The sequence below is a fragment of the Sciurus vulgaris genome, assembly GCF_902686455.1.
Source record: "Sciurus vulgaris genome assembly, chromosome: 3".
Classification (NCBI taxonomy): domain Eukaryota; kingdom Metazoa; phylum Chordata; class Mammalia; order Rodentia; family Sciuridae; genus Sciurus; species Sciurus vulgaris.
Genome location: NC_136463.1, coordinates 18501612 through 18515141, shown reverse-complemented (window position 1 = coordinate 18515141; position 13530 = coordinate 18501612). Strand labels below are relative to the sequence as shown.

At 52.5% G+C, this 13530-nt stretch overlaps 2 protein-coding genes across 3 annotated transcripts in view; both read right to left on the bottom strand.

Moving 5' to 3' along the window:
• Nucleotides 1-11516, bottom strand: part of ARHGAP27 (Rho GTPase activating protein 27) — a 28779-nt gene extending 17263 nt beyond the window's left edge. For both annotated transcript variants that reach the window (XM_079133203.1, XM_079133204.1), the window contains exon 1: nt 10852-11516. In XM_079133203.1, the coding sequence (XP_078989329.1) occupies nt 10852-11508 (657 nt within the window). In that variant the 5' untranslated portion in view covers nt 11509-11516. The remainder of the gene's footprint in view (nt 1-10851) is intronic.
• A 1223-nt stretch (nt 11517-12739) lies between these two features.
• The window catches only part of PLEKHM1 (pleckstrin homology and RUN domain containing M1), a 53103-nt gene continuing 52312 nt past the window's right edge, over nt 12740-13530 (bottom strand). The window contains exon 14 of the transcript XR_013762758.1: nt 12740-12873. The gene's annotated coding sequence lies outside the window, so the exon portion shown is untranslated. The remainder of the gene's footprint in view (nt 12874-13530) is intronic.

The window sequence follows — 13530 nt, the reverse complement described above, 5'->3', positions numbered from 1 at the left end:
TGCTCAGCAAGAAAATTTATAAGAAAATCAACAACAACAAATGCTGGTAAAGACACAAAGAGAAACTTCCATATATCATCAGCAGATGTGTGAACTAGCACAGCCATTATACAAACCAGTATGAAGTTTCCTCAAAAACCTAGAAATAGCTGGGTGTGGTGGCACACACGTGTAATTTCAGTGACTTGGGAGGCTGATGTAGTAGGATGGCAAGTTCAAGGCCAGCCTCAGAAACTTAGCAAAGCTGTTAAGCAACTTAGGGAGACCCTATCTCAAAATAAAAAAATAAAAAGGGCTAGGGATGTAAAGCACCCCTGGATTAGATCTCCAGTACCCGCCCCCCCCCCCAAAAAAAAACCCCTAGAAATAGAACTACCATATGTTCCAATAGTTCCCCTACTGAGTATATAACCAAAGGAAATGAAATCAACGTGGCAAAAAGCCATCTGTGCTTGCACATTTATTACAAGAGCCAAGAAATAATCTAGGTGTCCACCCACTGATGAATAAAGTTGTATATATATGATGGAATCTGATGAGCCAAAAAAGGATGAAATCCCATAATATGTGAATGAAATAAATCAGGTATGGAATGACAAATACCACTTGCACTAAAAAGTTGATCTTGAAGCAGAGAATAGAATAGTGGTTCCCAGAGCTAGGAAAGCACACCCATAATCCCAGTGGTTTAGGAGGCTGAGGCAGGAGGATTGTGAGTTCAAAGCCACCCTCAGCAAAAGCAAGGCACTAAGCAATTCAGGGAGACCCTGTCTCCCTGTCTCTAAATAAAATACAAAATAGGGCTGAGGATGTGACTCAGTGGTCAAGTGCCCCTGAGTTCATTCCCTGGTACCCCACCCCCCAAATAAAAAGCTCCTAGAAATCAGTAAGAAAAAAGACCAATAACCCAATAGGACAGTGGACAAAAAATATGAGTAGAACATTCACAGAAAAAGACAAAACGACAGACTTTAAAAAATTGGAAAGAGGTCTGGGGTTGGAGCTCAGTGGTAGAGTGCTCACCTAGCACATGTGAGGCACTGGGTTCGATTCTCAGCACCACATAAAAATAAATAAATAAAATAAAGGTGTTGTATCCATCTACAACTAAAAATATTTTTTAAATTGGAACAAAAAATGGAAATTCAAACCACTTTAAGATAATACTGCATATTTAACTATCACATTGGCAGAAAATAAATAAAAAGTTTGACAACATCCAGTGGGTTAAGGCTCTGGACAGACACGTTCATTTGTGTCTATCCACATACCAGCCTCATGGATGGTAATCTGGCAATATTTATCATTTACCCTTTAACCCAGGAACCCTTCTGGAATTTTCCCTATATTTATGTGCACATGTACCAAAGATTGTTCATTATAGCCTTGTTTGTAATAGGAAAAAATGGTAGACCCTGAAGTGTTCATCAATAGGAGATTGGTTAAATGAATTATGATTCATTCCTGAAAAGGAGAACCATAGCTATAAACAAGAGGAAGAATCCTCCGTATGTACAATCTCCAAGGTACACAGTGATAAAAAAAAAGGCTAAAGGAAATGAGGTATAGGAAAGTGTGGACCACACTACCTGCGGGGAGGAGCACAGAAAACCCAGGCATTGGCTACCTATTCCTAGTAGTTTGTATTAAGAAACTCTGGAAGAACAGAGAGAATGATCTAGAGCGGTAACCTTGGAGCGGATGGAGAACGGGGAGAGAGCAATGGCGCCTGTGAGGTTTTTACTTTATACTTCTTAGTATGGCTTTAACTTTAAACAACTGTAAATATGTTACCAATTAAAACTATCCAAGCCTCTTGGCAGGTAGAGGGGCTAGAAAATACAATTACAACTGGAACAAAAAAATAAGAACTTGTGAGGAGAGTCAAGTCAAGTACAAAGGTTGTTTTTGGTTTTGGTACTGGAGGTTGAACCCAGGGGCACTTTACCACTGAGCTGAGACACATCCCCAGTCCTTTAAAAAAAATTTTTTTTTAAAGTTTGAGACAGGGCCTTGCTAAGTTGCTAAGGCTGGTTTTGAACTTGCAATCCCCTCGTCTCAGCTTTTGGAGTCTCTGGGATTACAGATGTGCACCACTGTGCCTGGCTAAGCACCGAGTTTTAAAAAGGATTTTTTTTTTTGGACCTTATATCATTGTACTCATTAAAGGAGCAGATATTCACTTTGTTGTTGTTGTTGTTGTTGTTTAAGATATTCACTCTTGAGATTCAAAATTTGTGGCCTGGAAAATCAAGTTGAAAAAATATCTCAAACAGAACAGAAGTATATAGAGCTAGAAATAAAGAGGAAAGTAGGGGGACCCCGTCAGCACTCACGTACAGTTGAAAAAAATAGTAATTGTGCAACAAACAGATTTTCCTAAACTGGACCTGAGTCTACAGACTCAGGTTCCAGATGGGAGTGCCAAGAAGAATCCCATCTATAAAATCCTATAAACATCCTATAAAATGTGTGTTTGATTAGGAACCCCAGGGAAGGGGGCAGAAGCCATAAATAAAATGGAAAGCATTGTAGGAAGAAAAGAGAAACCAACAGCAATCTGACTGAAGGGGAAAATAACCCACAAGGTCAAGTGTTAGATGCAAAATAAGCCAGAAGTAATAAAAAAGCAAGAGCAGGAAATCAGTTGTTGAATGAAATATGAGGAGATGGATCTGTCCCATTAAGACAGTTAAGCCTGTAGTCCCAGCAGCTCAGGAGGCTGAGGCAGAAAGACAGAGAGTTCAAAGCCAGCCTCAGCAAAAGCAAGGCACTAAGCAACTCAGGGAGATCCTGTCTCTAAATAAAATACAAAATAGGGCTGGGGATGTGGCTCAGTAGTTGAGTGCCCCTGAGTTCAATCCCTGGTACCATGCCCCCCAAAAAGAAATAGCTTGGTTTTAAAACTACAGTGATATGATATGAACAAGGAACACACTCCCCTGTCCCCCAGGGTGCTGGGGATCTGGGGATTAAATCCAGAGGCTATTGCAGGCTAGGCAAGTTTTCCACCACTGAGCTACGTCCATCCCCAGCCCTTTTTTCTTTTTGGGTGCTGGGGATCGAACCCAGGGCCTTGTGCTTACAAGGCAAGCACTCTACCAACTGAGCTATCTCCCCAGCGCCCCCCCAGTCCTTTTTTCATTTTGTGACAGATGTCATTAACTTGCCAAAGCTGGCCTTGAACTTGTGATTGATGCTCTGGCCTCGGCCTCTCAAGTAGCTGGCATTTAGGAATGAACCACTTCAGCTGGCTTAAAAAAAAAATGCACTTAAAACCATGTGATCATGGTGGAAAATAAGAGGATACTAAAAGATACCAGGCAGGTGCAAAAAAATAGTCGAATAAGATAAAGGGTGGCCACATTGATACTGGGAAGGTAGAGTCCAAGGCCGAGTGAGCCCTGAAACAGGATGAAGAGGGACACAGCAAGATGGCAGAAAGGCAAGGGTGACTGCAGAAGAGTCAAAGTCTCTGCGCTCCCAACAGCATTGTAGTTAAATATAAAAAGCAAGACTATTAAAAGCACAGGAAGAACTTCATAGAGTCAGTCTGAGCAGGAAGTTTAACAAATCTCTATAAGAAACAAAGCCACGCCCCCCCCCCCCCAAAAAGGGCAAGGTAATAAATGTTTGAATAATACGATCAACAAACTTGATCTGATCCACATGGAACCATATTTATATCCCTTAAATAGAGAATATACACGTTTCCTGTATGTCTATGAAAAACAGAAGTCATTTACTTGGTTACAAAAATAGTCCATAATAACTTTCTTAAAAAAATATTTTTTTTTTAGTTGTCGATGGACATTTATTTTATGTATTTATATATTTATTTATTTTTATTTTAATTAATTAATTAATTTGTATGTGAGAACTGAACCCAGGGCCTCACACATGCCAGGCAAGTGCTCTACCACTGAGCCACGACCCCAGCCCCCCATGATAACTTTTTAAAGAAAGAAACTAATCTAAAGAAAAGGAATGCTTTCCTAAAAAAAAAAGAAGAAAAAAATGACCCAAATTAACTACAGAATTAGTAGAAAACTTGAATAGATTAATCATCACTGATGAGAGAAAAGTCTGCCACAGAAAAAGTCACAGATCCAGAGGATTTCATGAGAGAGAATTACAGAAGACTTTAGGATTCACCTCTGAATGTCACCTTCCTCCTCCAGGAAGCGTTCCTAGATTTTTCCTGCCAATGAGACTCTGGGAGGGGTCCTCCTCCGATGGCCCCGCTCACAGCTCCTTGCAGAGGCATCTGCCACATCCTATTGTAACCCTAGACTTAATGGTCAGGCTCTCCCACTGGACAGCAAGCTACCTGAGGGCAGGGCCTTACTTTTCATTGTCTTCCCAGTGCCCAGTACAGCACCTGCTGGTTACTCGCTTCCTGTACGTGGGGGTGAAACAGCAGGAAGCACCCATGTCAGCACATGGCCATGCCCCACACGGAGCCTGGGACAGCCAGTAAGGGAAAGAAACCCAAACGCTCTCAGGAAGTAGATAGAAATTTCTCTATTATCTAAATATTGATAATGAGGCTTAAGCATTTTATAGGGGGAATATAGTTATTTACACATTCAGACAGGCCCAGCCCGGCCAGGAGTGCTTTCTTATCATAATAAGGAAGGAAGGAGGCTGGGGGATCTGCAGGCAGCCTCTGCTGGTCTCTCTGCATCCCAGGACTGGACAGGGACCCCTGCCCCATTCTCCTGCATGACTGCCAGGGGACCTCTGGCCAGGAGGACCCCTCCTGATTTGATCCATCCATCCGTGCAGCGTCTGTAGCCAAAGAGCCCACAGCCTGGCAGGGGCCTCCCCTTGCCTAGGCCACAGCTCTGGAAATTCCCTCACCACCAGAATCCTTCCTCAATCCGGACACATGGCTTCCCAAACTGAACCAAGTTCTCTTATGACCCTGGGCCCCAGGGCCTAGCAGCCCCATTTTCCCCAGACACCAACCAACAGCCACTGTTCCCTTCAGCCCAGACCAGGCTCCAAAGCTCCCCAACACCCTGGCAAGGAGCCCTGACCGCATTCCTGATCCCTGTCTACCCCTAGTCATGATCCTGGGCCTTACTGGGCCCCAGGGCCTGGCACTGACCACCCATGGGGCCGGCCTTCAGCACCGGGGCCCCTCTCCTCCCGCTACTGAACAGAGTTGGAGGAACAGCAGAGAAAATGGGCCCAGAGTGAGGCTCAGGCTACTCAGGAGGAAGGGCAGGTGAGTGGGCTGGTCCTGGGCCCTCTCAGAGCCTGGGGGTGAGGAGGCTCAAAGACTAAGGGTGAATAATGAGCCCAGCCCCCTTCTGGCCTGCAGGAAGGGAGTTCTTAGTGGCCAAGAATGTGGGGCCAGGCGGGAGGGAGCCCCTGAGAACCTGCTCTCTCACAAGCCAGGTCACAGGCGGGGCAGCAGGGTTGGGGATTCTGGGTCTGCCTGGGGCTGCAGGTGAGGCATGGGTGGGGTGGGAGAGTTCAGGCCACATGTGAGGGAACTGGCTGAGTCACTGCAGGGCCCTGCCCTAGCTGGAGGTTGGGGGTTGTCACTGGGTCCCCTCAACTTGACCTCCTCTCCTGCTCTTCCATCCACTTTTCAGGGCCTCCCCAGCTGGCCTGGAAGTGGGAGAGGTGGGTCTGTCTTGAGGCCAGTGCCTTTATCTCAATCATGGCCACCTTGGGTCGCCCTTGGAGTTCGTCCCGGGAGATTGTGCAGAGAAGAGGAGGAGTCGGAGAAGGAGGGGAGTGAATGAGGAAATTGCAGTGCTGGTCCCCTTCTTCCCCGGAACCCCCGGCTGCCTGCGGAGGTCACTCACAGTTCCTGGAGTTGGAGGAGAGAGGAACGAGGCCCTGGGGCTCCTTCCAGTCCCGGCTGCCAGCTCAGGTGCGGCGCCTCCAGGCTGCTTGCATAAGAAGTTGCAGCCCGGCTCGGCTGTAACTCTGCCCTGCCAGCAGGCACGGGCTCCCGTCCAGATCTGCAGCCCTGAGCCTTCCCACCTCCCAGGCCTGGGGCGGGGATGGTGACCACACCTTGAAATCCCCAATCAGGTCTGTAGCTGTCGGGGAGGGGCCTCCGCGGTTCCTGGTCACGCTGGCCCTTGCCTGGCTCCCTGAGAGGCCTCCTAGGGTGCCTGAGGGGAGTCCTCCCAGCATCCCTCACCCCTCTCCCTCTCCCCCATCAGCAGCGCTGGCTTCTGCCCTCTCCTGGGGAGTCTTAATTCTCTTGCTGCTTCCCCAGCTGCAGACAGCAGGGAGAAGGCTGGGAAGTCCTCCTGCTGCCCCTGCCCTCCCTCCACAGGGCCTGCAGACAGGCTGCTCAGAAAAGTGTACATTTGCTTGTCTTCGGCTTGAACTGTTCTTGCTGAGGAAAACAGAATGGCCAACCCTGAAGGCCACCTGGCTGAGACTGAGTCAAATGGGGGTGCTGGGGCAGTGAGGAGGTCGGGGTCAGAAGGCCTGGAGCTGATGTGAGCACAGCCAGCTGCTGGCTGCGGGACCTTTGGCCAGTCACTAAATCTCTCTGAACCTCTTTCTTCTCTGGGCAAATGGGTGCACCTGCACTGCCTTCCCAGCTGCTAGGAGTCTGTCCTGTGTCCAGGCCTCTGAGTCCACAGGGCTAGCAGTCCTGTCTTAGGCACTCTGTGTTCCCCATGTCCAGCCTGGCAACCAGCCCACACCAGGTGCTCATCTGTGCTGCTCGAGGAAGTGGCAATTGACAAGGCTAGAAAGTGCCATCCGTGGGAGTGGCTCTTCTCTTCTGTGGGGTCCCTGGCCCTGCCAAGTGACAGCTTTGAGTTGGACTAAGCTTGACAGATGGACGTCCCTTCACACTCGCCGGCGACTCTGTCACCTCCACCTGCACATCCTTGCCCTCTGTTCTGGATCACTCCTTTCTCCCAAGAATCCCATCTCCATCTCTACCTCCTCCCCATCCGCAGCCTCCGGGTCTCCCAGCTCCTGTCCATCCACTTAAGCCAGGGAAGTCTCCATCCTCTACCCTCCACCCTCTGTCCACGCAGCGCCCCCCACCCCCGTCCCCAGGGGTCAACACTCTACCCACAGTCCTCTCCCTTCACCCATCCTTTGACCATCTGGCCTTCAGGTGGCCACTTTAGATAAATACCCTGTGTCCTTTATCCAGCTTGACCTCCCCATCGCCCCCTTTCTTCTAGACTCTTCCTCAGCTTCTGGGTCAGCACTCTCCTACTTTTCCTTCTTGTCCCTGGCTCTATTTCCTCTTTGCTCCTCTTTATTTTTTATTGGTTCTTTTTAGTAATACGTACCATTAGGATTCATCTTGACATAATTATAAAAGCATGACATGTAATTCGCTCGAATTCTCTCTGCTCTTCTTTCCCTCCCTTTGCCAACTAAATTAAGGTGGGCCCCATCTTCCCTCCACCCCTCTCCTTCTCAGTCCTCACCACTGTCAGCCTCCAGGTCTGAGCCGGGACGCTAGGACTCTGCCTGACTGCCCTCCCCCTGCCCCAGCCCATTGCTGCCAGATCTTCCTATCACCACCTTGTGCCTAGGCCATTCCGAGGACCCCGACCACTCTTGCAGCTGTGGATGTAGAGGTCTTTTCTGCATCCCACTCCCTCCTCTGCTAAGAGCCTTCCAACAGCTGCAGGAGAAGTCCACATTCCTGGCAAAATCTCCTGAGACCCTGCTCAGCAGGCACCACCCACCCCTGCCCACTCTCTGGGCCCCCAGCACCCAACACTCAGGGTGAGTGGGGCTGTAAGACACCAAATGTGCGGTCATCTCCACACCTCTTCTGCCCAGGCTCCACTGTACCCTCAGGGCAGCCCATCACAGATAGCCGGGGCTGCGCTGGATGGAGGCATCTGTTATGATTTAGATAAGAGGTGTCCCTCAAAAGCTCAGCTGAGAGACAATGCAAGAAAGTTTGGAGGTGAAACATTGTGTTACACGAGCCTTCACCCAATCAGTGTTAATCCCCTTGAATGGATTAACTGGGTGGTTGCGGTAAGCAGGTAGGGTGTGGCTGGAGGAGGTGGGTCACTGGGGATATGCCTTTGGGGCTTATATTTTGTCCCTGGTGATCAGGAGCTCGCTCTGCTTCCTGGTGGCTGTGTCCTGAGCTGCCTTCCTCCTCCACACTCTTCCCCCATGGTGTTCTGCCACATCTTGGGCCCAGACCAGTGGAGCTGGCTGTCTTTGGACTGAGACCCCTGAAACTGGGGGCTCCAAATAAAGTTTTTGTTTTCTAAAATCGTTCTTGTCAGGTCTTTCTGTCATAGTGGCGGAAAAAGCTGACTAAAACAGCTTCTGTCCTCTTCCACCAGTTTCCTGTCCCAGAGGATGAGTTCCCCAGGACTGCCCCAGTACCTTGATCCCTGCTGCTGTGCCTAGATCCCCAGGCCCACCTGGGTCTTGGCAAGCATTTAAGCAATTCATGCTTAATGAAGGAGCAGTTGGACTTGGGGTGGGGGTGACCCCTCCTACTGCATTCTTTGAGGGAGAAACAGGCAGGCTCACCTTTCAGGAAATTCCTTCCTGAAATGCTGCCTGGAACAAGGAAGGACTGGGGTGGGGTTTCCTTCCCAGGGGAGAACTAACTCCCAACCCCCAGAGTGTGTCGGGACAAGGTGTCAGGGAGAGGCACAGCTGACCTTGTGTAAAGCACAGTCACAGGGAATGTAGTATTGTTACACACATCCCACAGAGGAGTCAGTGAGACCAGAGATGGTAAGCAACTTGTTGAGGCCACACAGTGAATTAGGAGCCAGGGGCAGCTCTCCACCCCAAACGGAAGTCTCTGACAGCTGTCCCAGTTTCTCTCTGTGTAAGTACCCCCCAACACCATCACCTGGGCCCCCAAATCACTGCAACTGGGAACCTGCTGGGAGCTGAAAGGAGGACAAAGGTACCACTGGGCAGTGACTCTGGTGTTAGGGTGATTTCTCAGCAAATGCTGAGACCAGGGGACCCTCCTTTGATCCCAAGTTCTGGGTTAAAGGCCCTTGGGTAGATCCGCAGAGTCCTGGCTGGTGGACAAGGGGTCTGTCATTCCGGCGCTCCTCAACACACTCAGTGCACAATCTCTAGGTCACAGGAGGGGGTTCAGGGAGCAAGACCTTCCCCCGCCCCCAGACGGGAACCTCTCAGGGCGGGCACACTCCCTCCGTCGCTAGGACAGAGAATGAGAGAGTCTCGAAAGTATGCCGCCCACGACAGCCTGCCCTGGAACGGAGGGGACCCAGGGGACAGAGAGCTGGCATCCAGCCATTTGTCCTAGAGAGGCCTCCTTGCCTGCCGGCAAAGAGCACCGCACCCGGGGCCGTGCCGCTCCGCGCCAGCCAGGTGCTGTTGCCTGCTCTGGCCACAAGGGGGCGGGATGTCCCGGAGAGCCCTGAGCAATGCCACGCAGATTCCAGGGTAAGAATGCGGAGAGGGGCGCCCGCCGGTCTTGGTGGACCATCTGCTGCTACCTGCCAAGTCCTTCCACACTTCACATCATTTAAGGCTCACGACAACCTAATGTGTTTACACACAAAGACACCGAGCCTGAGGGAGTTAAGTGGCTTGTCAGCAACTGGCGGGTGATCAGCAGAGTCAAATTCAAGTCTCTGTAGTTTCAAAACCTGAACCCTGCGTTGCTACTAGACAGGGCGGAGGGCTGACCGTGCAGCTGGTTGACCGGCAGGTGGTGGACCACCTCCTAGGTCTGGGCACCCCGAACTCAGTACTGCCGCGTGCAAGCATTGGCGTTTATTGAGATTACAACCATATAAAAAGAAATCAGAGGCTCCCAGGCCTCAGAGGTCCTCCATTCGCCCCTGTCTTTGGGCTAACGAACAGAGGAGACCCTGAAAGGGGAAGTGAGTTGCCCATAACCCACAGCTGGTGGCAGATGTCAGAACGGGTTTGGGCACCTTTTTCCCCCTCGGGGAGCTCCCCGTCCCTGAAAAGTTTCTAAAGTTCAAGATGTGAGGACCTTCGTAGTAGTCTGGGGATATAAAAGTAGTTTTAAAACGTGTCTGCTGTGCGCGGTCACGCACGCCTGTAATCCCAGCAGTTTGGGAGGCTGAGGCAGGAGGATTGCGAGCTCAAAGCCAGCCTCAGCAAAAGTGAGGCGCTAAGCAACTCGGTGAGACCCCATAACTAAATAATATACAAAATAGGGTTGGGAATGTGGCTCAGTGGTCGAGTGCCCCTGAGTTCAATTCCAGGAATTAAAAAAAAAAAAAAAAAAAAAGGCGGTATTTTCGATTTCTCAGATTAACACAATCGGACACCCTCACAATAACTGGACTTCTCTCTGAAACAAACCCATCAAGAGTTTTAAAGAAGGAACTGAAACGTTGGAAGCAGCCCCAAAGGGAAGTGGTGCCTGACTTTCATATCCACCAGCTCATCTGAACTCTCTCCCCCTCAAGCTCCTTGGAGAAAAGCGAGGCAGGTAGAGCCGCCGAGGTCCACAGACCCATAGCGGATGCACTGCGGAATACAGAGTGTGGGGATTTTAATATGGTAATACTGGACATGCATCTGCCGTAGGATCTGTAACCTCCTGGCATGGCTTGGGACAGTACCTGGTAATCAATCTCATTTGCGTTTCTGCAGGAAAACATGAATAGTTACAGTAAGTGGAATCAGTAAAGACTCCAGATCAGTTCCAAGACCAATTTTGCCACCAGTTGAATTATGAAAACATTTGGGCTTCCAAGGAACTTTGTCATTTAGGAATTGCAGATAGTTGTGAGCCTGACCACTTGTTTCATGCTGAAGGAAAGAGAACTCGACCAAAGCCCATGGATACTGAGGGGAGCATCACGAGGGCGTGGCCCAGCTCCTGCCTACCGGCTGGCGGCGCCTTACCTGCTCTGGGATCTCCTCGCGTTGAGGGCCGCGCACATCCGAGATGGCCTCGTAGATGTTCTCTGAGTCGCTGCGCGCCAGGGGCCTTGGGCTCACCCAGGATCCCGCCACGCTGCAGGCCTTGAAGCGGCCTGCGCTTCCAAGGAGGCCGGCAGGGGGCGCTGCGGAGCGCACCAGGTCGTCCAGGGACTGCGCTGGGCGCACAGACGCCGAGGGTCGCACATACAGACAAGTGGGCAGGCCCGGCGCCAGGCTGCTGTGGTGAGTGGCGCCGCTGCGACGCGCAGGGCCGCACAGGGAGCTGGCACGGCCCCGGGGCTCCCCGGGTGTGTGGTCGGAGCCCGCGGGCGCGGACAAGCTCACGAACCGGTAGTCGTAGGTTTGCGGTTCGGGTACTGCGGGGCCCGTGTGGGGCGCGGGTGTCTGCGAGGCAGTAGCAGGGTCGCCGAGCGCGGGCAGCTCGCGCACATACTGCGCGGGCAGGTAAAAGGGTCGGCCACCGGGCTCGCGCCGCACGTGCCACCAGTGTTCAGTGCTGCGGCGCAGCAGCCTGTAGCGCTCGTTGGGCTGTATGGCTACGAGGCGCCCGTCCTTGCCGGTGTACTCGAAGGGGTGCTCCACCAGCACGTACACGTCCCCCTCGACGTCCGCCGCCATCGCGGCCACCGCGTTGTCCTATGGGCAATCAGGAGAGGGGCCACTGAAGTCACCGCACTAGGCGGCAAAGGCCTGGGCCTGGATCCTGCACTCGCCCTGTGCGTTCGGGCTTCAGTTTTCCCATCTCTAAAAGGGACTTGCATTTAAAAATCTCCGAGGCTCCCCTTCTTACAGTCCGTGACGGAATTACGACAACCCCTGTCTATCCGTGGGGTTGATTATAAAATCTGAGCCTCGCTTCAGTACCACGTTGAGGAAACTGGGGGTAATACCGGTCCAGCTTTGCTGCCGGGCAGCCTTGGCTCCCACGGGGTGATTGCCTGCAATAAGGTCAACATCCGCCTAAAAGATGACTTAGACTCAATTTTCCTGTCACCTATGTGGGAAGAACGGCCCATTTCCCGCCGCCTCCAGTCCCTCCCCGCCCGGTCCTGTCCTCAGGCCGCCAGCCCACAGGGAATTCGGGGAAGCTCCGCGGCTTCTCCTCCCTCCAGGAGCCTGTACCCAGAGCCCGCGGAATCGGGTTGAAGTGCGGGTTTGGGGCGGCCCCTGAGCTATTCTACCCTGGGGTTGTTCCTGCTTTTAGTCCAAGGACCTTGACGTAGGGGCTTCGACTGCCGAGGCTGGAGAACCGGTTTTCTCGGTTTCTCTTTCCTTCTCCAGTGGCTTCCCCACAGACGTGAACCCGGAGACCGGCCCGCCCAGACCGGCCGACACCGCCCCCTGCTATCCAGCTCCCAGGCAGCCTCCCCGGAGAGCCTCGATTAGCACCTAAAGAATGCACTTTGTGACAGTGACTATCCATAGGGTGTCCCCAGGATGCTGCCCGGCTACTGGTGTGTCAGGGAAGGGTTCAGAGCCGAACTGTAAATCTGCCTGTGTGCTTCATCAAAGCTAAGAACCGGAAGTGCCTGGTCCCTCCAAATTCCTACATTGACCGACCACACCTTCGTCTGCCCCGCGGAGGTGTCCCGGGACCAGCAGTCTCGAGTTCGGTTTCTTGCTGAGGCCAAAAGACCCCAGGAACAAGTTCCGACGGGGGTCCCATGGCGCTCCTACTCTGCTTTACTTAAACGTTCCTTGACTGGGAAGGGGTGTAAAGGGAGTCACTGAGCACACTGGGCCAGGGGGGCGCAGTCTGTGAGCAGTTCAGAGCTAAGCCAACAAATCCCTTGGAGGAGGACCCCACCACCCCCAGGTTCCTTTCGCTTGAATCCCACTTGAGCACTCACGTTAGCTGGGCGGGCCTCTGGGAGCCCATGGGCTGGATGGGCGGAGCCGGCAAAGGGCTGCAGGTTAGGCCACTGTCATCTCCTTGGGCGGGGCTTCCAGTGGCAAGGCTGGAGAGACTGCGCGGAGCAGGAGCTGACAAGGGGAGGGAAGGAGAAGAGGGACACTCAGGAGGGCTGTCCCCAATTTCCAGTGCAGCTGTGTCTGGGAGGACAAGGAGGATCCATAATGCCTGTCCCAGGGCCTTTGGGAGTGCATTGAGGACAGGGCGCAGAACAAGAGAAGGCATGCGTGGGGTGCCAGAACCGGGAGGGCTGCGTCTGAAGGGGCGCTGGGGGTGGTGAGGGGAGCCCAAGGACCTGCCCCTGTCCCGCCTCCCTCCTCCACCAGCCGCGGGATTTGGTGTCCGCGGGCCCCTGAGTGCCGCGGGGTGAGCGGCTCTGGAAATGCTCTCCTGGAGCTGGTTGTCTCGTCCGGGCGTTCCCATTCCGAGCGAGGCCATTTGCACCCTGAATCACCAGATTCGAGCCCTTTCCACCGGATTGCCAGTACTACCCATTCCGGGCCCCCCTCCGCCCTCCGTAAGACCTTTCTGGCCGCAACCCAGCCGGGCCTGGAAAAACTAGGAGGGAGATTCCCACGGGCAGAGACGCCCACCAGAGCGCAGTGTCTCGGGCTGTGTGGGAAGGGGACCTGCGCTTCAGCTCCTTCCCGGATCCTGGTGGGTGCGGAAAGGGAGGGAATGGTAGAGCGGGGAAGATCCCCGGAGCGCAAGAATGCACGGGTCGCCAG